This window comes from Mobula hypostoma, chromosome 24 (genome assembly GCF_963921235.1).
Source record: "Mobula hypostoma chromosome 24, sMobHyp1.1, whole genome shotgun sequence".
In the NCBI taxonomy this organism is placed as follows: Eukaryota; Metazoa; Chordata; class Chondrichthyes; order Myliobatiformes; family Myliobatidae; genus Mobula; species Mobula hypostoma.
In genome coordinates this window covers 27,332,938-27,358,970 of record NC_086120.1, presented here as the reverse complement: position 1 = coordinate 27,358,970, position 26,033 = coordinate 27,332,938, and the positions used below count along the sequence as shown (strand labels likewise).

Below are 26,033 nucleotides of genomic sequence, written 5' to 3'. Positions count from 1 at the left end.
ATTGGTAAGGCCAAATTTGAAGTGTTGTGTACAGTTCTGGTCACCGAATTATAGGAAAGATGTTAATAAAATTGAGAGTACAGGAGGGGACTTGATAGAGGTATTTAAAATTATGAGGGGGATTGATAGAGTTGACATGGATAGGCTTTTTCCATTGAGCATGGGGGAGATTCAAACAAGAGGACATGAGTTGAGAGTTAAAGGGCAAAAGCTTGGGGGTAACATGAAGGGGAACTTTACTCAGAGAGTGGTAGCTGTATGGAACAAGCTTCCAGCAGAAGTGGTTGAGGCAGGTTCGATGTTGTCGTTTAAAGTTAAATTAGATAGATATATGGACAGGAAAGGAATGGAGGGTTATGGGCTGAGTGCAGGTTGGTGGGACTAAGTGAGAGTAAGAGTTCGGCACGGACTGGAAGGGCCGAGATGGCCTGTTTCCGTGTTGTAATTGTTATATGGTTATTGGGAAGTAGGACTCGTTTTCACAAAAGAAGCTGTTGAAGCAATAGTTTGTGCATATGATGTAATCTTAGAATTTGCAACGTAACATATTCGTCAAACCAATTAGGGTGTTTTTAACAAGAATTGTGATAAAAGTTTACCATGGTTGAAGGATAGTTTAATTCAGTTAACTCTTCCTGAAGAATTGTGTATAATCTCATTCTTGTTTCTTAGTGTCTTTAAAAGGGAGCAGAAATAATTTCTAAAATGGTGTACACACTTTTCTTCCACAGGCAACCATGTGCCAGTCAGAGCAGCCTGAAGGACATAAATTGGGATAGTTCACAATGGCAGCCATTAATCCAGGATCGTTGCTTTTTATCCTGGCTGGTGAAGATTCCTTCGGAGCAGGAACAATTACGAGCCCGTCAGATCACAGCACAGCAGATCAACAAGCTGGAGGAACTCTGGAAGGTATATGTATTGTGCCATTTGATACAATGGACTCCCAATGTTGCATTCCAAAATAATTTGTAATTACTGGAATGAGAACATACAGATGAAATGTTAACTAGGTGCGCATCCTGATTTTTGTTTTCAGTACACAGATGCAAACAAAGAGTTCAGTGTCATTCCAACCATGCACCAGATACTGGATACTGACTATCTGGATATAGAGAATGTAGTCTAGGACCATTGCCTGGTACATTGTTGAAATGGTATTGAGCAGTCTGCTAAAGTAAGAATGTGTAGCCAGCTTTCCAGGCTTGAGGGAACATAAAGAAATTTGAGTGCGGTACTGTGTGCCGGCTGGTGGCGTAGTGGCATCAGCGCTGGACTTTGGGGCGAGAGGTCCCGAGTTTGAATCCAGCTGGCACCCTTGCACGCTCTCCATCTGTGCTGGGTTAGGAGCTGGTGATGTCTTTTTTTTTTAAAAAAAACTCACCGGGCAGAAGGCAATGGCAAACCACTGCTGTAACTTGCTTCGTACGCGATTTCCCAATACGTCAGAGTGGCGTGGAAGGAAATCGCCCGCTAACCGGAAAATTCCGGATGCGACATACCTTTCTTTCTTTACTGTAATTTAAACCACTAAAACCTAAAAGTACAGTACCCATTGCAGGATATGCAAATATGGGCATGGCATGCATTTGGTATGCACTGCAGTATCTATCTGTATCTATTTATCTAAAACATTGACTACAAATTTGCTGCTTCATTAGAATAATTTATTCTTATGTTAGAAAATAAAATATCAGAATGGATAAAGTATCCTAGTTATGCTTCAAATCACTTCATTCACACTCTTTAATGTTTGTATATTACTCTTTGTGTTTAGGATAATCCATCTGCAACCCTTGAGGATTTGGAGAAGCCGGGAGTAGATGAAGAACCCCAGCATGTTCTCCTTCGGTATGAAGATGCTTATCAGTATCAGAACATCTTTGGGCCACTGGTCAAATTGGAGGCTGATTATGACAAAAAGCTGAAGGAATCACAGGTATTGTACAGAATAAACCGCTGCTCCAAAGAATTTTTAAAAACCATTTGTGCTATCAGGCTTTACTCATTCCATCTCTTTCTCAAGTGGCTATGAAGAGGGTGGTGTCTGTGGCACTAAGTATACTTAACTGAGCCAAATGTTCATGCAGCCCAGTGGGTCTCTGGTTAGTTTTTTTTTGCTGATTAGGCTGATCTAGTTTGATGGTTTTATGAATACAGTGATAATTATATGTGGGTCATTAAAATTATTTGGGTGGGTACACGGTCAAAATTTATAGGAATTTTGGCCTTTGCATCTAGAGAATCTGAAGACAAGGGAATGGATATTGTGTGACCACTGGTATAAATTCATGGTTAGACCATTCTAATTAACTCTAGGTATAAAGCCTGGAGATCCTGTAGCATGTATTTATCACAGTGACACCCGCATTCCAGTGTTTCAATGACAAAGATTACAAAAGGTTCCTGTTGCGTTCCCCATAAGAGTGAGTTGGTTAAGGCTCTTAAGACACATGAAATCATAATGTATCTGGAGTTGACTGATAGTTTCTCTTTTTATTTATTTCACATGGAGTGACCTTTTCATTGACACAGTGATTCCATGACTTGATTTTTGTTAATGAGTCCATTTATGTTTCTGACTTTAGACTCAAGACAACATCACTGTCAGATGGGACTTGGGTCTCAACAAGAAACGGATTGCTTATTTCACTCTGCCCAAAACAGACTCTGGTAAGTGTGGACCTGATTAATGTTTGGATCTCCTTTATTAATGGGCATCAGATGCTGTAAGTAAGCGTTTGTATTCTGAATGTATTGCACCTTATGCAAAGGGCACTAGTGTAAAAATACAAAAGTTCTCTATGCCAGGGAGTAATGACGAGTACAGAGTCCTTATAATATCAGTAAGTTGTAGTCAATTCTGAGGCTAATGAGAAATGCTTTGTGTAATGTAAAAGCTTGACTGTTTTTTGCATTGCATAGGTGTTGTTCGCTGCTGAACACAACCACTCTCCATTCAAAGATGGGTAATTCCCAAGCCAGTCATTCTTTGAAGTTGTTCAAAGTAAATATTGTGAAGCTTACATATTTACTGAATCGGGTGCCAGCTTACAGTTGCAAGAATAAGTTTGTAACTTCCATGCAATTACATGACTTACTGCAATAATTACTCATAAAATGGTCTGATCTTCATCTAAGTCACAATAATAGACAAACACAAACTGCCTAAACTAATAACACACGGTTGTACTTTTCATGTCTTTATTTCACACATTATTTAATCATTCACAGTCCAGGCTGGGAAAAGGTATGTGAACCCTTGTATTTAATCACTGTTAGAAACTCCTTTTTGGGTAATAACCTCCACCAGATTATTCTTGTACCTGTTGATCAGACTCTGCACAAAGGCAAGGAGGAATTTTAAACCATTCCTCCATATAAAACTGTTTTAGTCCATCAGTATTTCTGGGATGCCTTGCATGAACAGCCCTCTTCAGGTCATGCCAATACCATACCATTTAATTGGGTTTGGACTCTGACCTGGCTATTCCGAAACACAGATTGTCGTCTGTTTCAACCTTGTCTTGTTGCATCATCTAACTTCTATTAAGCTTCAGGTGACAGACTACTACCCTGACATTCTCCTGTGAACTATTTTGTTACAATTTTGAAATCATTGTTCCCTCAACGATTGTAAGTTGTCCAGGTCCTGAGGCGGCAAAGCAGCCCCAAACCATGATGCTCCCTTCACCATACCTCACAGTTGAGATGAGGTGTTGGTGTGCAGTGTCCTTTTTCCTCCAAGTATAGCAGAGTTAATTTCTGCCCAAAAAAATGAACTTTTATCTCAACTGTCCCCAGAATGTTCCAGAAGTGTTATGGAACATCTGGTGGTCTTTTGCGAACTTGAGACGTGAAACAATGTTTTGTTCTGTTGTCTTTTTTTTTGGAGAACAGTGGTTTCCTCTGGTGTCCTTCCATGAACACCATTCTTGTTTAGTGTTTTTCTTATAGTGGACTCAGAAGGCAGTGGAGGCCAATTCTCTGGATGCTTTCAAGAAAAAGTTAGATAGAGCTCTTAATTATAGCGGAGTCAAGGGATATGGGGAGAAGGCAGGAACGGGGTACTGATTGTGGGTGATCAGCCATGATCACAGTGAATGCCAGTGCTGGCTTGAAGGGTCGAATGGCCTACTCCTGCATCTATTGTCTATTGACACATGAACAGAGACTTTAGAAAGTTCTAGAAATTTCTGCAAGTCTCTTGCTGTTACCCTTGGGTTATTTTTCACCTCTTTCAACATTCGTTGATTGGAACTCATGACTCCAAATAGCTTATATCGAAGGCATTAACCCAGAGGTTCACATGCTTTTTTGTACCTAGACTGTAATTGGTTATATAGTGTACTAAGTATTGACAAGAAGTACAGTCGTTTGTGTTATTAGTTTGGGCAGATTGTGTTTGTTACTGTGACGGATGAAGATCAGACCACATTTTATGAGTAATTCATGCGGAAAACCAGGTAATTGCAAAGAGTTCACAAACTTTTTCTTGCAACTGTTTGTAAAGTTTCAGCTTTATGAAATAAAGGGATAATAAATATGTGGGAAGTTAACTGAGTGACAATGTTAGCTTTATTATTAAATAATCTCTAAAGATGCCTCTGATTGAAATGCATGAATTTATTCATTGAGTTGCCCAGGCCAAAAAAGTAGTTTCGAAGAGGATAGCTAACTCCCACACCCCCTCCCGATCTGGTAGTGGCATGAAAACAATGGGCGCTGGCTCAATCTGGAGAGGAATGTTTAGCTTCATTATCCTTGCTGTTCAGATTTTCCAGGTGGAAATCTTATTTTAATGAATGCTTCTGTAGTTTGGTAATCTATACTCATTAGATTCAAAGTCAAAGCTCATACCACACAAATCATAGGCATGTGCTTGGATGGCCTGGATCTCTAGAACAAGAAACTATGTATTAACAAAATTATTTTAAGTTGGTACACACTCACTCAGAATACTTAGCCATGATCTTGGCAGCTTTTAAATATGTGTGGATCAGTTAGAGCAGCTAATGAACACTGAAGACAGTTTGGAGGTATATGCTGTGGCCATAATCTGATTCCCATCACTTACTCTTCAGATATGCGCCTGATGCAAGGAGATGAGATCTGTTTACGCTACAAGGGTGACCTTGCACCTCTCTGGAAAGGAATTGGACACGTGATCAAAGTCCCGGACAGTATCCTTTGTATCTTACTAATTTAATTTATGGACGTTATACTGCTGAAGTTTCCACAATACTGCCTCTAACCTCTGTCTGCTGAATCCTGCTCTGCTAAGTATCAGAAATGCCAGCTTTTAGATTAAATGTGCTTGGTTCTGTCAGGTATCTTGTGGAGCAATAAGTCTCATGGTCCTTTCAAAAAATCTACTCTTGAGAATAGTGGAAGCTAACTCAATCATAACTTTCAGTGGGAAATTGGATAAATGAGTATACACAGTTTGACAAGACTTGGTGGAGGGTTAAGCAGATTCAAGATTAGGGAGAGATATGAAGAGCACACAGTTTAAGCTTGGCTCACACCTTCTCATTCTGCCTGTCATATCAATGAAATAAGAACAACAATATTCTCCCTTGTGTCCCAAATGAATATGTATCCTTAAAGCAGATCAGACCATTTATTATGTGACTGCTTTTGACACCTGGTTGCACAAGTTGAGTTTGCAATTCCCTACATTACAAATCAAAATATTAAGTTCAGTATTTCACTGGCTTATCCTATGATTGTGAAGGGCTCACTGCCATCTGTGAATTCGTCTGCAAGGGGCAATGGGAGTAGTTTATTATTTTTGAGGTCCTTTTTATACAATTTCAATTGAAACTTGTAACACAAAGGCATATTCAGTCGATCATCCTACACAGCCTATCAGCTGTGGGGGGTTAATCATTGATATATTTTTTGTGTATTCTCCCCAACTCTCATCTCTTTTTTAAGCAGAAGGAAAATAGAACATTTGTCTATTCTTTGTTCAATGACTCTTCACTGCTCCTTGCCCACCCCCCACAATTGCTGGAAGCTTATCCTTAGAATTGTATTGTATCCTTATCAAGCAAATAAGGAGGGGAAAGGTTCAGTTTCTCCCCATCTTATATTTTATCATGCTACAAGCATCCTTGTTGATGCGGGTGGACCTGCATTTAAGTCACTAAAACTGCCTCTGGTACCTAACTATGGCTTGATATTAAATCAAACTGTACTGGAACTGGCACTAACCCCTGGTGAACCTTGGTGTAGGCAGTTTCCAACACTTTTTTAAAGCTTCCTCATCATCGTCTTAAGTAATTCACTAACTCAAATTAGACATGACCTTCCCTGATAATTTCATAGTGACACCTTGATTTCTCCCTATTTTAATGTAAATTAGTACAGTCTATCAATTTTCCCCACTGATGACCTAATAGACCTCTAATTATCTTGTGTGCCCCTTTGTTCATCCGTTATTCCTTTTTAAATAGTAAAAGTGAATAATGATCTCTGCCACATACTGACCTTCTATAATTGCCTACCTATCGTCAAAGCCTAAATGTGTGCAGAACTAATTTGTCCCTAGCCCCACTACTGTGTTCTGAGTTCTCACTGCATTTTACAAATTCTGCATCTGGAATCTTAATTTTATTGTCATACTTTAGCACTGCTCAGATTTCCCTTCATATTTGCTGCCTCCTGTTTCAGACCCCAATAGTATGCTCCTAGCAATGTGCCCCTCATTTCAATGGTTAATTTTTATAACACATAATCTCTTGCTATTACAATATGTTTTTAACCAGTGTTGAGATCCCATCACATTTTGTGCCAATCTGGCTGGTCTGTAAACACTGAAATAATTTGGACTTTTGTTTTTATGCTGCTCTAAGACATGTTTCAATAATAGCTGGATTATCACCCTTCCTGTGTGTGACTTTGCCTTTCGTTCATTAAGAGTAATCAAGTTTCATTATTGTCTATTCTCTATCCTTTGTTGCATCTGGCTTCAAATTGTTTGCTTTGGGCTTCGCATATTCCTTTCAAGCACCTGTAACTTGTATGATTCAGGCCATTTTAAAGTGAAACCAGTTGTAGGCAGTATGAGTGACGTTGTTAGGACTGACCTGATCAGGCTGGAAGTTGTCTCTAACTTGCCTATGCAGATTATGGGGATGAGATCGCCATTGAACTCCGCAGCAGTGTTGGAGCCCCAGTTGAAGTCACTCACAACTTCCAGGTGGATTTTGTCTGGAAATCAACTTCATTTGATCGGTAAGCTGCCAATTTGCCTGCCTCTTCTCTTAAAAGTAGCATAATGAACCTTTCTGCCTTGGGTCTGAAGGCTGCAGCAGTAAAGCTGCCCCACTCCAGTAGTAACAAGTGCAAATACAGTATCGCAGGATAGCTTTAGTTTAATCACTTCTGATTCCATGCAACTGGTGAGGATAACCAATATTTTTACCAATGGTTTTTTGATTTGTATAAAAATTATAAACTGCTTTTTTAAAAAAAAAAGTATGGGCATTTCAGTTGTACAATGAAAGTGATGCTGGAATCAAAAAGACACTGACATACCCTTACTAAGGTTAGCCCCGAGCTGTCGGAATGTTGCCTGTGAAACAGAGTTCTCCTTTATAGACTGTTAGCTGTCAGCACCTGATCCCAGTGCTGATAATGTGGAAGAAAAATTCGTTCTATAAGATGAAGTATGTGAAGCCATAGAATGCTTACTTTGTAATTTGAAGTGAATGCTGTTTTTACTGTGTGATAATGAAAGTTCTCTGTTGAAAATACAGGGCCTCACGTCTAAAAAAACAACAAATTTTAATAATACAGAATGACATCATTTACTGCAATGTGGCCACTGTTGGGTCGAATTCAAAAAAGCTAAAATATAGTCCAACAGTAGTCCCACAGAAATAGAACTCCACCTGTATTTTTTGTTTTGTCATTCTTTACAAGATCTTCCTTTCAGATATTCGTATTCACTTGTGCATTTTGCCCATTACAGAATGCAGAGTGCACTGAAAACCTTTGCTGTGGATGAGACCTCTGTCTCTGGCTACATTTACCACAAGTTGCTTGGCCACGAGGTTGAGGATGTGATTATTAAATGCCAGCTACCCAAACGTTTCACCGCTCATGGGCTGCCTGATCTCAATCACTCACAGGTAGATGTTTTGAGTAATTTTCCTTTAAAATTGTACCTGGCTTGTTAATTCCCTTTTCGCTAAAATAGACTTATATATAGTTGCTACTTAATTTGGTATTAAAACATATCAAGGTAGCAGTCCCTCAGATTGTTTCAGGCTGTGTGTATTAATCTGCTCCAATTGTAAATTGTATCTGATGGCTTTAAAGGCCATTTGACCTGGAGATGAAGCAATTCCATAACATATTCATCACAAGCCTGCTGCAGATGCTTTGTCAATGTATTGCATTGCCACTATATGATATTCAGAATCTCTTGGTAGTGTCCCTTACATGCTTCACAGGTTCCAGAATAGAGGGAAAGAAGGCAGTTCTGCTATGTTCTGATTTGCAGTATTTACTGGAATTGAGGCCGATACCAAGGCAACCAAGAATGTGCTTTTTGTTCTGTATTCACAAAATAAAACTTCTGATCTGCCAGTTACCAGCAAATGTCATAGTTCACTTTTGATGTTGCTGCTGGGAGGAAATCGGTAGCTTTGCTTCAAGTATGTTCTGGTCTTTCAACTCCATGGTACCTGGTGTATGTTTGTGCAGTAGCATGAGTTCCTCTGGTCTCTGATCAGTTTAAACACCAAAAAGATATCTGTTGTTGCAGCAAGAGCAGGCAGTGATTTGACCTTGTGCATTATATGGCTACTGTATTTTATGAACAGTGGTTTTCCCAATCTGCTTCACATTGCAGGTTTTAAACTTCAAAATTTTCCTGTGTATGGTAGTTGGCCAGTGAAACTCTCTATGAAGAATAGTACAAAATTTTACATTAAGTGACTCACGGCAGTAAGACGTGTGTTTGCAGTCCACTTAAACTCTGTTTACAACAATATTTAGTGTTTTAAGTCCTATGTAAATATTGTGCAGGTGATATTCTGCTCACTTGAACCGTGAAACACTAGTAAACTAAATACTGCTTTTTGAAGTGATGTACTGAAAGTGGTATGTAATTAGTGGATTGAGTTGTCTTGGCAAAGCTGCAGTATAAATCTTGAAAGATCATTGAGATTCTTTGTAATCTCTCCAACAGGTCTATGCTGTGAAGACTGTTCTTCAGCGCCCCCTCAGCCTGATCCAGGGACCACCAGGCACTGGCAAAACTGTCACCTCTGCCACTATAGTCTACCACTTGGCTAGACAGGGCAATGGGTAAGTATTGCCGGCATCTGAGCTTGTACAAAACTGGGGAAACATTTTGAGATGCTGTGCTACTTCTGATACTAGTAGTAATATTATAGCTTTTGGTTCAGGGAGGACAGGTTTAGGTTCTGTACTAATTACTACTTAGAGATGATTAGAGTCAGCATAATCTATTTCTTGTCTTTCTCTATTTTTAACATTTTGTTGCACATTCTGTTTTACTATACCCTCCAACAGAAGTAGCAGCATCCAGGAGTCTGCGTGTGTTCCATATGTCTGTGGGTTTCTACAAGGGCTCAACAATTCAATATTGATATAATGCCTACTATATATATTGCCCTTGGTGTTAGTAGGTGATAGGAGAATGGGGGTGAATTGATGGGCATATTAGGAGAGAATAGGATGTTGGAGACATGGGGAATGCGGCAGTTGTGAGCTGGCATATAGACCTAATGACCACCTATACCATGAGAAAATATATTGTCTGTCATTTTTTCTTATTTTAAGCACCGCTGTTTAATCTGTCCATAGCAACACTTGTATAAGCACTTGAGATTTTACCTTATTTTAAGCAATTGATAGGCCTTTCCACAGACCTCGACTACAGCATTAATCACTTTATCAACTCTTTTGATCAAATAATTGTACAATTAATAGGGTGCATGAACATAAACTTAAGATATCTTAGGGAGAAGGAAAGATATATTAACTTAGCTAACAAAGGGTTTAATTGTTCATGAGTGTCTAATGTTGACATGGAAGACTTCCTAAAAATTTACTTGGGGGGGCTGTTTGTGCAAGCTACTCAATGGTTTCTTTTAATTAGTGTGATCTGAATTTCGTACTAGGTGCACTTGTACTGTAGATTCAGTTGGTTGAAGTACTGCTATGCAGCTTTAATATGCTTTTCTTTACTTGTAGTCCTGTTCTAGTGTGTGCTCCAAGTAACATTGCAGTGGACCAGTTGACTGAGAAGATCCACCACACGGGCTTGAAAGTGGTGCGGTTATGCGCCAAGAGTCGTGAGGCTATTGATTCACCAGTCTCGTTCTTGGCTTTGCATAATCAGATCCGTAACATGGACAGGTAAGAAGCTATTGCATGGTGCACCAACTTATTGGTCATGCAAAGTGCAAGGCACTGTATACTGTCCTGTGTTTGCATTGAAGTTGTGTGAACTTACAATGCAGGGTGAAGTGCCCTGACAGAAGAGCTTGTTACTGTGTTATATCTCTAAATAACTAAAGACTAATTGATTCTGCCTTTCAACATCTGTGCTCCAGAATACCTCCCAACAAAAGCATTATCTTTTTTTTTCGGACCCCAGAGGAGTGTATAAACTGACACTGAGGAGACAACACCCTCAACTGTGCACTGATGTTGGCTTCTCGATTGGAGCTGAAACATCAGGAAGCTAGTTGAGATGTAGGCATTGACCTGTCCATGGATTGCAGATTCTGTCATTTACAGACGCTTATGGTTTACAACTTCTGGTTTTAATCAAGTTCTATTTGTTTCAAATTTTAAGACTGAACACAGAACTCATTTTTCCTGCTAACATTTTCTAGAACCTGGGCTTTTTTTTTGGTGTTATGAGAATGGTGAATGCACTAAAAATATTATGGTTCCTTCCATTAATTTTCAAAGCTCAAACAATGAACTGAAATGGTTTCTAACCAAAGCCAGTTAGAAGGTGGTAGGCTTGTGTCCGTTTGCTTAAATACCATTGTCTACCCAGTTACTACATCTGGTGTAGGTTTAATACAGTATTTGACTACAAACTCTGTCCTTTCCTTGCCCCTTTGAATGGCAATAAATACTGAGATCTTGGTGCATATTTTAAACTGGTTTAGAGTATTCCTGGGTCATTCCTGACCTGCATGGTTTAGGTTCTTGCATTTGAGAATTTAGACACTGAGCTAAACCAGCATCAGTGTCCAGATAAGGATTGCTGCTATGGAGTACAGGTGGTCCTGGTTTCAGTAAAAGTTGAAGGATGGCTGCTTGTGGTTATCTGCTCCTGAGGGACCCACCAGTAACTAAAATGGCCAACCATATTGGCCATGTGCATTAGCATCCAATGCTTGGAGCTTTGCTGTAACTTAAGGTGGCTCACCTCTCTGGCTTGTGCATGTAGTTCTTGCTGTGGTCAGCAGTGCATTTACGGCACGTAATATCCATTTGCTCTGCTCTCCAGCATGCCTGAATTGCAGAAGCTGCAGCAGCTGAAGGACGAGACTGGTGAGCTGTCATCCGCAGATGAAAAACGCTACCGTGCCCTTAAAAGGACAGCAGAGCGTGAGCTGTTGATGGTAAGAAGCTCATCATTTTATTGCATTGAATCATGTGCTTCATAGTTCTCAAAGATCACCTGCTTGCATCCCTGCTGGTGAAATGGTACTTGTAAACGTTATACTGCATGTTAATGAATTTGTTATTATTTGGGAGACAAATTATTGAAGATCTCATGGATGGCAATAGTGTTGAGGTTGACAGCAATGTCTGAATGTCCCTGCTTTGCAAATCCCAGCAGAAGATTATTGACTGCCCTTGCTCTAGAATTAAATGTGGATAAATGTAAGGTTAATTTTGTTTGCTCTGTTGCAGTTCTACTCAAAGCCACTGTTTTTTTTGCCTGTAAACAATTGTGTTATGTTCTTTTATAGAATGCGGATGTTATTTGCTGCACTTGTGTGGGAGCTGGCGATCCTCGTTTGGCTAAGATGCAGTTTCGTTCCATTCTGATTGATGAGAGTACCCAGGCCACAGAGCCAGAATGTATGGTCCCTGTGGTCTTGGGAGCAAAGCAGGTATGTTATGTGCATTGACAGTTTGTGCAGTCTTTTTTTTTTGATTTGCAAATTGAAGTGAAGCCTTTGTATAATGAAGAATACTAAAGACCATATCATAAAGTTCAGGACTGAGACTCTCTAAAAGATGAGTGAGCCTGACACTGAATTTTCCTGTGAAGACTAATAATTTCGTTTATTGGTTATGATCCATCTTGAGTTTGGAAATGTGGGAAAGATTTTATTTGGGCTGAAATTAGACTTAATGCTGTTGATGAACTGATTTTCTTTGGTCCTTCCAAGTAATTTTCTTGAACTTGAGAGGGTGAAATGATAATAGACTTCAGCTCAAGGCAGGCAGTACCAATTCATTGATGTCATTGACTCACCTCAAGTGGCTGATTTTTTTTTTCAAATTAGATGTGCATTTTGTTTCTTGCATTGTGTGAACAAACATTGCTTAACCATTTGGAGCAAATCAGCTAGTTACCATTGGGTAAGACAACCAAATTGAGCCGAACCAAGTGAGATTACTTGATTTTTTTGGGAATCAACCACAAAGTAAGTGGGTACAATTTTGAATTTGATTTGTTTCTCTTTATAGCTGATCTTGGTTGGCGATCATTGCCAACTAGGTCCAGTGGTTATGTGCAAGAAAGCTGCGAAAGCTGGTCTGTCTCAGTCACTGTTTGAGCGCCTGGTTGTTCTGGGGATTCGGCCAATACGTCTGCAAGTCCAGTACCGGATGCACCCAGCCCTCAGTGCCTTTCCATCCAACATTTTCTATGAGGGCTCACTGCAAAATGGTGTTACTGCAGGTAAAATTATTGGAGGAAGGGACAGTTTACAAAATAACATCTGTTTTCTTGAACCCAAGGGTCTGTCATTGATTTTACTTTAATGTGGCGTTTTCAGTAGTGTGTGTAGTGACAAACAGTTTCTGCAGTCAGGCCTATTCTCTGGAATTTTGTTTGGTTTGTGTGATTTTTAGAACATGGTACATTGGTCACAGCGAGTATGACTATTAGTAGAAGTTTCATTACCACTTTCAAACAAAAAACCTTCTGAGTTTTTAAATATATATTAATGTTACATGTAATTTCTCAGTGTTATTCCTGTATTATTATGATTAGTGAAAGATGCAGGTGACCTGGTGAAAACAAAAATCTAATTTCCCCAAAAACTGATCAGCCATAAATATACCAGTGGATCACATTTGGTTCAGAATTAAGCCTAGCTGTCTATCTCTATATCCTTATTAGGTTAGAGTTAATCTTGGCTTTTAATGGTTGGCACTAACTCACTCCCTGTTGACTTTGTATAGTTAACAGATCTGAAAGTAGATTAATGTCCAGTAGATTCACTCAGCAAAGTTGTTTATTGCCTAGTTGGTAGTGTACTAAAATCTCAAGAAAGAATTGTCACTCAATATGTGTAGAAATACAGTGTATGCTGATAGGTGTATAGATAGGCAATGAGAGATCATTCTGCATTGTGGGTTTGTTTCTTTGATGGTTTATTTCTGGTTCACAGCGGATCGTATCAAGAAAGGTTTCGACTTCCAGTGGCCACAGCCTGACAAGCCAATGTTTTTCTATGTGACTCAAGGACAGGAGGAAATCGCCAGTTCAGGCACTTCATACCTTAATAGGTGAGTACAGAGTTACTAGATCTTTGCCAAATCATACACTTCCTTTCAGCTATTTTAGATCTTTTAAAGGCAATTCTTTAATATTTTTGATTTCTTGAGCTTTTGTTTTGGCAGGAACAGGAGACAAAACCAATCTATTAGCTGTGTTTAGTGCAATTGCTATTATAATGGCAAAGCACAGCAATAATTTGAGTAAGCATATACATATCTGGGCATCAAAAATTATTTGTTCGTCTTGGCAATGAAGCAGGAATGTAGAGGCAGTGCTAAACAATATTATAACATTGGAATGATGGCCAGGGATTTACCACCAACATTTGTCACGTCTAGTACCTCAAAGCTGAAATTTCTTCTATTTTCAGGACTGAGGCCGCCAATGTAGAGAAGATCACCACCAAACTTCTGAAAGCAGGTGCCAAACCAGATCAGATTGGCATCATTACACCGTATGAGGGTCAGCGGTCATACCTGGTGCAGTACATGCAGTTCAGTGGTTCTCTGCACACCAAACTCTACCAGGTACTGTTTACTAACACCTTTGTGGTAGTTTAGGCAATGCCTTCAAGGCTATGGTCTCACAAATTAGCAAAATAGAGTTGAGGGTTTCTCAGCAGCAGGGAATCGCTACGGTAAAAATCAGTAGAACATTTTATCATGGCAAAGTTGAGCACATAGAGGTTTTCTATTCGTTCGGTAGTTAGAATTGCTGTATTGTAAAATTATTGTGTGCATCTCCTAGGAGGTGGAGATTGCAAGTGTGGATGCGTTCCAGGGTCGAGAGAAGGATTTCATTATCTTATCGTGTGTTCGAGCAAATGAACATCAGGGCATTGGATTTCTCAATGACCCTCGCCGTCTGAATGTGGCCCTGACAAGAGCAAGGTGAGAAGTTATGGGAAGAGGTGGTATTGCAAAAAGATATTAAAAGCAGAGTGCATAATCAAGTAGAGGTATTTGGTAGCATTATGTGGCTAAATGAGCTCTTGAGAGGGAATATATTTGTTCTGATGGCTCTCAGAATTAGGCGTATGTGAGGTTGAGTTTGTATTGTGTTATGCAATGGTATGTCACAAGTCTATAATGTGCTATTATGTAGGCATTTGCATCACACCCTTTGTATTCCTGTTCCATGTTAAACGCTAAGATTGGGTGTCATACAGCTGCTCATTCTTGCCTAATATCCAAGGTCTGTAAATAATATAATTTGGGAGAAACAAGTAGCCATTTAGTTTCTGTAGCAGAAAAGATCTGGGGAGGCGTGGACAGATAGGAAAATTAAGTTTGTGGGATGGATGGGAACTTTGTAAGGTGGGGAATTCTGTTGGTAATTTTTTCAGTTCCTTTTGAAATGTAATCGAAAGGTTTTATGTAACCCTCTGGTATACAGATATGGTGTAATTATTGTGGGGAATCCAAAGGCTCTGTCTAAACAGCCGCTGTGGAATCACCTGCTGAACTATTACAAGGAGCAGAAAGTGCTGGTGGAGGGACCACTGAATAATCTACGTGAGAGCTTGATGCAGTTCAGCAAACCACGGAAACTGGTCAATACCATCAACCCGGTAAGGACGGTGTCGCTCTGTCCTCACCCATCTGTGATGTAGACACAGCAATTTCTCTTGACATGGGCAGATGGTTGTGGCAGGTTGTTTACACAGAAGTGGTCTGAAACAGTTAAACTTCTCGCAGCTGGTTTCTTTGACCACTGTTGTTTTAAACTGGAGTTTTATAAAACTTCCCTATGTACAATTTTGTTAGTTCCATTTCTTTGTGTGAAATTTCTGCAGGCAACTGGCAGCTTACAAGCAGTGTTGTCTGTACTTGGGTGATGTCTGAGTCTGATTAGAGAGACGGCAGTCTGGTCCCTTCTGGCAAACTGTCAGTTTGCTTATGCAAACAGCACGGTAATGGTCCTTCAGTCACCATGTCTGTGCTGACCATGATGCCAGTTTAAACTGATTCCACCTGCCTGTAAAAGGTCTGTATCCCTCTCTTCCTTGCCTGTTCGTGTACCTGTCTATATGCCGCTTAACTGTTGGCTGTTGTATGTATTTCTAATGGTGTTACTTTATTGTCGCCAAACAATTGATACTAGAGCGTACAATCATCACAGCAATATTTGATTCTGTGCTTCCCGCTCCCTGGAGTACAAATTGATAGTAAATATTAAAAATTTAAATTATAGATCATAAATAGAAAAGGGAAAGTAAGGTAGTGCAAAAAAACCGAGAGGCAGGTCCGGATACTTGGAGGGTAGGGTACAACCCAGATCCGGGTCAGGATCCGTTCAGCAGTCTTATCACAGTTGGAAAGAAGCTGTTCCCAAATCTGTCCGTACGAGTCTTCAAGCTCCTGAGCCTTCTCCTGGAGGGAAGAGGGATGAAAAGTGTGTTGGCTGGGTGGGTTGTGTCCTTGCTTATCCTGGCAGCACTGCTCCGACAGCATGTGGTGTAAAGTGAGTCTAAGGACGGAAGATTGGTTTGTGTGATGTGCTGGGCTGTATTCATGATTTTCTGCAGCTTCTTCCGGTCTTGGACAGGACAACTTCCATACCAGGTTGTGATGTACTCTAGAAGAATGCTTTCTACGGTGCATCTATAAAAATTAGCGAGGGTTTTAGGGGACAGGCCAAATTTCTTTAGCTTTCTCAGGAAGTAAAGGCGCTGGTGGGCCTTCTTGGCAGTGGACTCTGCTTGGTTGGACCAAGTCAGGTCATTTGTGATATTGACCCCGAGGAACCTAAAGCTTTTGACCTGTTCCACTTGCACACCACTGATGTAAATGGAGTCGTGCGGTCCGCTACTCCTTCTGAAGTCAACAACCAATTCCTTCATCTTGCTGACATTGAGGGATAGGTTATTGTCTATGCACCATGCCACCAGGTTTTTAATTTCCTCTCTGTACTCAAACTCATCGTTATTTTTGGGTCTGGAGTTAAATAGTGTTCTTCAAACTGAAACTAGTTTTTTAGTGGGATGTGATTTGTATTAATGAATATTCCTGTGTTTCAGGGAGCTAGATTCATGACCACGGCCATGTATGATGCTCGAGAAGCCATCATCCCAGGCTCTGTGTATGATCGGAGTGGCCAAGGTAATTTTGTTTGAATTCAGAACTGTTGGCATTGAAAGCTTGATTAATATGAATGTTCAACTAATCAAAGCTTGGCTCAAGTTGGTTGACTTCTTAACTGTGATCATGGGATTCACGATTGTGAAGTCAAAGTATGATCTCGTAACATAGTGGTAGCCAACCAGTCGATCTTTGAGACTTTCCCAGTAGATACTGAAAAAAATGAAAAATAAATACACAAATACTGTTGTAATGTGAGCATTATAAAAATAAGTAATGCAAATTAGGATGATGGTGGTGTGGTAGTGCTCCCACTGCTGAGGGCTGTTTGCGGGGGGGTTCTGGGTTGCGGGGTTTTGCTTCCGTTCTTTCTGCCCAGTGTGCATGTGTGTATAGCTCCCCCGCCATGCACCGTGGTAGGAGGGACCGGAGGTGGAGCCCCGTGGCCCAGGGGCAGCCTCTCTTTGCAGGTGGCTTTCCGTGGCGGGAATGTTGCTGTATTGCCATTATCCTAATTTGTATTAGCTCAGACATCCCACCTCTCCTGGAAGTTCCGGGAGTCTCCCGCATATTGATAGTGGCTCCCTGGTGCTCGCAAATTATATACAATATCCTGGAAATCGATTTTTTTTTTGAGAGAGAGCGCCATGCCAGAGTGTTCCAAAAGAAGAAAATATAAAACGTACGTCACCCCAGACTACACTGAAGTGTACCCCTGCCTAATAGGGGTCAAAAATAATGAGTGTTGCTCGCTGCGCTGTTTGCAACAGTGACTTTTCTATTGCCCATGGTGGGTTAAGACTGTAAAAGACATGTTGAGGTGAGTTTAACAGATGTCATTCGTTCATTAGCATAGCTAACGTTATTTAAACTAGCTGGCTGGCTGCTAAGGAGCTACTCTATTGCAGACATCCCACCTCTTCTGGAAGTTCTGGGAGTCTCCTGCAAATTGATGATGCTACCTCCCTGAAATGAGTTTTTGCAGGGTGGGATGTCTGTTAACTTATCTTTATAATGTTCACATTACAACACTTCTCCCCCTTTAAATTCCAACATTCCCCAAATGTAAATAACTGGGAAACAAAAAACAGTGGTGTTATTATCTTGCATACCTCTGAAAGTTATACTAGTGTTTCAATAAAAGCTTACCAATACAAGACACCTGAAAAACGTGGTAGATTCAACATTCAGTCTAACGAAGGAAACTGTCCATTCAAGTATTCAGTCTGTCAGGAGGTTTGCGAGACGGTTGTGCTGCAACAGATGAAAATTATGAAATCTAAGTACAGGAGCTGACTTACACCTCACAGACTGTCTCAAACTGGCTGTCTGTAGTTATGAACCAAATTTCGGGGAACTAGCAGAAAGTGTTCAGCCCCAGTCATCACACTGAGTGCAATAGTCAATTTTTATTCATTTATTTTTTGTTTTGAAATAAAATTAAATAATGAAACATAGAATTAAAGGTGTTGTAATGTGAGCATTATAAAAATAAGTAATACTAATTAAGATAATAGTAATATAGTGGTGCTCCCGCTGCAGAAGGAAGACTTTTTGTGGAGAGAGGTTGTTTCTGGGTTGTGGGGTTTTTTCTGCCCGGTGCGCATGCGTGTGACTGAACAATTTAGTAGGTCGATCTTGCCTTTCACTGAGGCTGAGGTAGGGGATCTTGGGCTTAAAAAGGTTGGCAACCACTATCGTAACATTTCCCTGTAATTAGCTGAAGAGTTTCTCATCCCTTTGCTTCAGACTGTAACCACACACTAAAAACTGTATGTTATAGTATTCTATATTGCTACTGCATTGCAGATTTACCTGTTTGAATCCAGGAATGAAGGGGCTGTGTAAGGTGAAATATGGTGATGGACTAAATTCCCTGAAGTTTAATGAGCTGATTTCAGTGAGATATAAAAGATTGCAAAAGGTGATTTCCTTTTGCTAGTGAATCTAGAAATTTTGAGTAAAGGTCATCTGTTTGGAAGGTGGATGAGCTGAATTGTAGATCTTTGAAATTTTCCAATTCGGAAGGATGGAAGGCCATGGGTGATCGATTTCAATATCCAAAAGGATGTGAGCATCAGAAGCAAAAGAGAATGGGGAGAAGATTGAGACACTGCTGGAGGGCCATGTGGCTGCTTTCTTTTATTTGTGTTTTCTGTGCCGATGTGAAAATGGTACACTTCCAGAATGGGATTAAGAGAGGAGTGCAGGATCAGGAGTGTTGCAGAGGCTAGATTAAATTAAATCTTGCAAAGGGATGTATTTGTTTGTCAGGTCACTAAGATTTTTGAGTGTCTGTCATATTTCTCATATTTTCATCTCTCATCTCCACTACCACCAGCGGGTCGCCCTTCCAACATGTACTTCCAGACCCATGATCAGATTGGAATGATTGGAGCCAGTCCCAGCCACGTTGCTGCAATGAACATCCCTATCCCCTTCAACCTGATGATGCCTCCAATGCCTCCACCTGGCTATTTTGGACAGGCAAATGGTCCTGCAGCAGGTAAATGCAGCTTGTTCCTTTATCTAACCATGGGGTTATCACAAAGAAACTGGGTCACAGAGGGATGATGGTTTTTGTATCAGTCTTCCACGCTCAACCAGTATTAAAGCTTACTGTTGTTTGAAGGTCGTGGAATTGCAAAAGGGAAGCTGAGCCGTGGGGCTCGTCAGAGAAACCGTGGCCTGGGGAATCAGCTGAACAACCAGGCCAACCTACCCAATAGCCAGGCCAGTCAAGATGTGGTGTCGCAGCCTTTCTCTCAGGGCCCGCTTACCCAGGGATACATCTCCATGAGCCAGCCTTCACAAATGAGCCAGCCAGGCCTGTCTCAGCCAGAACTCTCACAGGTAAATCTCAACTCAGCTTACACTGATAATGGAAACTTGTAGAGGAGAACAATTTTGTGCTGCAGGCTGGATTGTGAACCACGTCCTGTATGAGAAACTTCCTCAAGGCGTAGCAAACTTCCATCTCCTCATCTCCCTTACAAGCACCATAGCCATCTTAATTAACTCCTCCCCCTTGGAACTTTTCATGTTTTATTGTTTTACAACATTGAAGCACATTGGGTTTTGTTTGACACTGATAAACAGAAAAAGACTTGTGAAAAAGTGCAAAGTGATCTAAAGTAAATACAAATATTAAACACAAAATAATTCATTGAACAAATTTTCACTCTCCAAGTCAGTATTCAGTGGATGCATCTTTGACAGCAGTTACAACTTTGAGTGTGTATGAATAGGTCTCTATCAGTTTTCTACATCTGGACACTGCAATTTTTTCTCTTTTTCTTTTCAAAACTGCTCAAGCTCTGTCAGATTGCATGGGGATCGTGAGTGAACAGCCCTTTTCAAGTTCAGCCACGAATTCTCAATTGGATTGAGGTCTGGACTCTGACTTGACCACTCCAGGACATTAACTTTGTCGTCTTTAAGCAATTCCTCTGTAACTTTGGCTTTATGCTTGGGTTCATTATCTTGCTGGAAAACATATCTCCCAAGTTGCAGTTCTCTTGCAGACTGCATCAGGATTTCCCTGTATTTTGCTGCATTCATTTTGCCCTCAACTTTCAGAAGCCTTCCAGGGCCTGGTGCATGATGCTTCACGGTAGGAATGGTGTGTTTTTGATCATGTGCGGTGTTTGGCTTATGCCAAACATAATGTTTAGTCCGATGGCCAAAAAGCTCAATTTTGGTTTCATCAGACCATAGAATTTTCTTCCAGCTGACTTTAGAGTCTCCCACATGACTTCTGGCAAACTCTAGCCGAGGTTTCATGTGAGTTGTGTTTTCAACAGTGGCTTTCTCTTTGCCGCTCTCCCATGAAGCTGCAATGGTGAAGCACCCGGGCAACAGTTGTATGCACACTCTCACATCTCAGCCACTGAAGCTAGTAATTCCTCCAGAGGTGTCATAGGTCTCTTGCTGGCCTTCATCGTTAGTTCCCTTCTTGCACGCTGCCCCAGTTTTTGAGGACAACCTGCTTTAGGCAGATAGACAGCTGTGCCATATTCTTTCCATTTCCTGAGGGCTGACAAGGGATATTCGGTGGCTTGGAAATTTTCTTGTATCCATTTCTTGACCTGTGCTTTTCAGTAACCTTTTTGCTGAATTGCTTGGAGTGTTCTTTTGTCTTCGTGCTGTAGATTTTGCCAGGATACTGACTCACCAGCAGTTGGACCTTCCAACTGCTATTGAAGTGTATTTTTACTACAGTCAATTGAAACACCTTGGCTGTGCACAGGTCTTCAAAACCAGATCTTCATTTAACTAATTAATGTGACTTCTAAAACCAATTGGCTGCACCAGTAATGATTTCATGTATCATATTGAACACTTAAGCAATCAATTATTTTGTGTTTCATATTTGCAATTAATTTAGATCACTTTGTAGAGATCTGTTTTCATTTTGAGACTAGATTTTTTTAAATCGGTGTCAAAAAGCCAAATTAAATCCACTGTGATTCATTGTTGTGAAATAATAAAACCTGAAAACTTTGGGGGGGGGGGGTTTGAATACTTTTTATAGTATAGGCACTGTATAGTCTTATTGGTGCACTTTGGGTCAGAACTGTCAAGATCCTCTGGGATCTTTTATTCGTGGCTCTGTTTTTAATTATTTGGCACAATATTGTTCCTAGTTTTTATTTGTGTTTTGTAATTAACTCTAATTGCAGGACAGTTATCTGGGAGATGAATTCAAGTCTCAGATCGATGTGGCCTTGTCGCAGGATTCCACTTACCAGGGAGAACGTGCGTATCAACATGGAGTGACCGGGCTGTCACAGTATTAGAACGTGAGCAAGTTTCTCATTATTGATCATAAACGGTACTGGGGACTGGTGTCTGCCCATTCACATAAAGCTTTCATCTTCAGCTAGCTTAAGCTGGCTCCAGATAGTTGCTGTTGAAACTGTGCTAATTGAGTTTCTGGGGCATTTATCATGTTAATGAAGGGCAGAATTAAATGGAAGGATAAGGTGGAGGTCAGGAAGTGTGGTGATGGGATTGGGAATGAAAGTAACATTAGATAGAGGGAATGGAAGCCAGAGGAAAGGTTAGGAATGGAACAGAGGAAAGCTCGGGTATTATATCGGTTCTCGGCTGAGAGAGAGAGTGGCAGGGACAGTGGCATGTCATTGGGTTGGTGGCATCTTGATTAGCGTGTTAGGTTTGGAGGAGAATTGGCACAATATTGGGGTGGAAGGTTAGGATGGATTTTGGGGTGGGTGTCAGGTAGTTTTGCTTGGGAGAGGAAGAGTTAGATTGGACCTAACTGATTACTTGTATTTTTTTTAACCAATGAATCTTGCTGCTAAAGGATGAAAATTGAATGTGAAGTGAGGGTTGCGAGTTGTTGATTAATGTTTGTCCTTTATCTTGCCAGGTTAAGGAGAGGAGAGCTAGGCTTGAGCCAAGCTTAGTTCAACAGTAATTCAATCTGGGGAAAAAAAACATAAATGGATACCTGTTTCCACTGCGACTACTGAGGCATCAACTGTGAGAGAGCAACAGGAGAGAGAAACCAACCAAACCAGAGGAAGAGAAGAGAAAAGGGAGAGAGTAGAAGGAGGAAAAAGAGAGAAAGAGAGAGACCACTGCTAGCAGTTTGAGACGAGGAGATTGTCTGGAGGAATGAAGTAATAGAGGGCACTTGTGTGCCTTGTCAGCCAGGCCAGGCCTGGTCTCACACATCTACTAAACTCTATTGCTGTTACCACGCAACTCGCCCACGCCGCTGAGACCCTGCTCCCACCTCGTCGAACAAGGGAGAGAGAGAGGAGGGGCTCGCACTCAAATAAGTTACCTGCTACATCTGAACTGCCTGCTTCCTGGAGGAAGTGGGAGACCTTGGTTTTGGGAATAAAAGGGGAACATTATATCTCTCAGTTGTTCTCTGGACGCTACAATTAGCGATTAAACTGTAAATTCCAGCAGTTAGAGCATCGAAGTGAAGATTAATTTCTGGCAAAACCCAGTTGACACACAGCTGCCTTCTGCCTCCACCCCCTTGGTTGACCCTGAAGTGTAGGCTTTCTGCCTAATGCTATCATTTCACACGCTTTCTCAAATCTTTCACAGTAATTGGTTTAAATGCATATGCATGCAGAGTTGGGGTTTGTGAAGGGTTAACTGTGGACTATCTGTCAGATTCCAGCACTGGGCTGTGAGAGAATTCTGCCTCTCAGTATTCTTTCTGCAAAGTTTGTACTTTAATTAGAAACGCCCAGAATTTGGGGAAAGCTCATGTAGATCACCTCTCCCCGATAAGAGTTCTCAAGTCAGTGCAAAGAGGTGATTGAACCCACGTCAGCAGCTACTTGATGTTCTTCTTCCCCATTCACCTGGTGTTCTGTTTTTATAACCTGCTTCCAAACAGCTTGTTTTAGCTACTGCCTGTCACAATGAAAAAACCATAAAGGCATTGACCAGTGGCTCATTGGCACAGACTCCAGATTCCCTGATACAGAAAGTGAGCTGGGTGATGGGGGTTGATGGTGTTTGCACTATTCTATTTGGTAGGAAGTGGCTTTAGTGAAGCAGTCAGTGGCAGGAGAGGCTGCAAGGATGTTTTCATACACTGTGGTGCTGGGTTGGGCTCGGTGTGCTGACTCCATGGATCTAAGTGAAGGAGGATGAAGAGGAATGGGTGTCTGTTTAAGTCTTGTCTATTTGTTAAGCTATAATCAGATAGAAAAACTTTTTAGAATACTGATTTTTGTTAGTTTTGAGGGCACTCTATTGATTCCTCGATTATTTCAAATGAGCATTTAGAGAGGCTTTTGTTTAGACATTGGTGCCAGGGCAGAAACTGGCAGTGGCTCCTACTGGACCCCAGTCTAACAGAAGCTCACTTTAAACCAAAGTTATTCTTGGGGGGGGGGGAATTCCACCACAAGCAGAAAGCAGATAGCTAATGGCAGAAAATGTGTATGATTCTCTTCAGCTCGTGTATGATGCTTCAGATTACAGTCTAAAACACTGAATAATAAATGCTGGGATTTTACACCAACAGCATTTGGATCAGCCTGGAGAGGGTGTATTGTTCCTGAACATATTCTCTGTGCCACTGTGGGTATTACACTGCCAAGTTGCTGTTGTACAGAGAAAGTCTACAAATTCTGTCCCACGAAATTCAAGCAAAAAAAAATTACCAGGTGGAGCAGCACAGGCAAAGCTATCTGCAGAACATCACCAGCAATTTGAGCGAGCCTTGCAATTAATTCTGAGAGTGCTGTGTTGCAGAATGTGGAGAACTCTTGCAGCTGTCCAGAAATTCAGTTTTACTGCCAAAGGCAGAACTGATTTAAGTGTGACCACGGGCCTTGACTTTTGGCCATTGTCTCACTTTCATTGACCTCTGATCCACTGATGGCAACAGCTGCATGGGAGTGATGCCTGTCCCACACTGTCCTCACCCCTCACTACCCAACTCCTTTTTGCTAGGCCTCGATCCCATTAGTTCTGTGGTATGAACAGCAATGATGTGAAGACTAAGGCTCCGTGGCTGAGGAATGCGTTGGGTTTAGCTGGTTATGTCCACTGGCCACAAGTTGAAGTGCAGGTTTGGGCAGCTCTGCCTTCTGCAGTGATCTCATTACTCAGCAGTGCCAACCTTGCTGATGGCCAACGGTCTGATGCCAGCTACTGTGGGCTCAGGACGGGGGCAAGTACTGCAGACCCTCCTGTCAAATGGTCGATGTTTTAAGGCACAGGGTCTGGCTGACGGGACTTCTCCTTTAAGAAACTTTTTTTTTTATTTGGCTTCCTGGCAGAATTGTTAAAAGTTCATAGTTGCATTTGTTTCTGGTAGTTCATTCTATCCACCTGTGAGTCCTCCATTAAAGATGAATATTGGAGATCACTTTCATTCACCCTCCCCTCAATGACTGACTTCTGCTTTGTGCTGTTTAATTTTATGTAGCAGGAAGAGGAATTTCTGATTTTTAAATCCTTTACAAACCTGGTGCTGGTTCTGCATCTGTTGAGTGGAAAATAGTGTTTTTTTCTAATCCTGTCTGGATTTTTATTTTAATCTATTTTGCCTCTGTAACATGCACCATTAATAAAATTAGCTCTGCACACACTGTTTTCAGTTTGTCTCGTATCATGAAAGGAAAATTGTGCCTCTTAACTTTGAAATATTTACACTTTGGATCAGATTCAACCTGTAACTCAGTTTCAGTTTCAACCTGTTTTCAGTTTCATCATGCAAAGTGTTATACTGAACTTGCCATCAGTTCAATTGAATAGCCAAGACTAAGAAGGGTGGGGAAATTGGAGCCCCTCAGCCCCCGAATTAAATAAACTAATACTGAGTTTAGTAAATGAAATACTTGCAGGGAAAACATTTTACTCGATTGATGTGAGTGGCTCGAATGGCTGCTTGTTTTATCCTCGTGACATCAAGAAGGTAATTGTACATTGTCAACATCAAACTATACACTTTTTGCCATCGTTTAAACCAAATACATCTAATCTGTCAATAACTAAACTGCACAATTAGTTATGTGCCATTATTGGAAATGGAGCAATGCCTTGAGCTCCAGAGAAGAGTTGAAGTATTTGCACCTTTCATTTTGCTCCCCATTCTGGAGGATCTGCTTGTGACTCTTCAGTCATGGGTGAGGGGGTACCTCAATACCACATGGGATGCGTTAGCCATGCATTCAAATTAATTTCATTACATGTTCCAACATTCTTCGGACATTTAGTTTCCATCCACAAATTGTTCCATCAAAGCCACCTATCCTGCTGATGATCCTACCAGTGCTGTCTTCAAATATTACAACCATAATAAAGGAGGCCATCTGTAACAGTCGTTCAATCAAATGTGTATCAGTTCCCTCTTAAACAATTGTGTCAGACTTTACCAATTGAAAAAATGGAGAATCAACACTCTCCATCATAGTTTCAGTTGATAAGTTCTGTCTCCACAGTTCAGGATCCTTTTTTTATATATAGAAAAGGTGCCTTGCCGATACTTGAGCTATTCTGTACATACAGCTGAGTGGCCAGAAAATATAACACCTGAACTTGGCCAACCTTGACAAAGCATTGGTGTAGTTGGCTTAACATTTGAGTTGGCAAGAACAGGCTAAAATAGTTTCATTGTCTAATGGAGTCACAGTGTAGATACAAGACCTTTGACCCATCAAGAGCCTACTTACATCATTCCCATTGATGTAATTTTATTTCCT

General features: G+C 40.9%; 1 protein-coding gene across 2 annotated transcripts in view; it reads left to right on the top strand.

Moving 5' to 3' along the window:
- upf1 (UPF1 RNA helicase and ATPase) overlaps positions 1-24,936 on the top strand; it is a 57,753-nt gene extending 32,817 nt beyond the window's left edge. Inside the window, exons 5-24 of one of the 2 annotated variants that reach the window (XM_063032410.1) lie at positions 732-912; positions 1,778-1,939; positions 2,589-2,673; positions 5,085-5,183; positions 7,134-7,242; positions 7,982-8,141; positions 9,206-9,324; positions 10,237-10,401; positions 11,513-11,627; positions 11,982-12,125; positions 12,709-12,922; positions 13,638-13,755; positions 14,118-14,274; positions 14,495-14,637; positions 15,143-15,317; positions 16,767-16,848; positions 19,169-19,333; positions 19,460-19,680; positions 21,510-21,629; positions 22,220-24,936. In XM_063032410.1, the coding sequence (XP_062888480.1) occupies positions 732-912; positions 1,778-1,939; positions 2,589-2,673; positions 5,085-5,183; positions 7,134-7,242; positions 7,982-8,141; positions 9,206-9,324; positions 10,237-10,401; positions 11,513-11,627; positions 11,982-12,125; positions 12,709-12,922; positions 13,638-13,755; positions 14,118-14,274; positions 14,495-14,637; positions 15,143-15,317; positions 16,767-16,848; positions 19,169-19,333; positions 19,460-19,680; positions 21,510-21,626 (2,731 nt within the window). In that variant the 3' untranslated portion in view covers positions 21,627-21,629; positions 22,220-24,936. Of the gene's footprint in view, positions 1-731; positions 913-1,777; positions 1,940-2,588; positions 2,674-5,084; positions 5,193-7,133; positions 7,243-7,981; positions 8,142-9,205; positions 9,325-10,236; positions 10,402-11,512; positions 11,628-11,981; positions 12,126-12,708; positions 12,923-13,637; positions 13,756-14,117; positions 14,275-14,494; positions 14,638-15,142; positions 15,318-16,766; positions 16,849-19,168; positions 19,334-19,459; positions 19,681-21,509; positions 21,630-22,219 lie in introns of both variants that reach the window. The other variant, XM_063032409.1, reaches the window with a different exon arrangement.
- Positions 24,937-26,033: the final 1,097 nt, after the last annotated feature.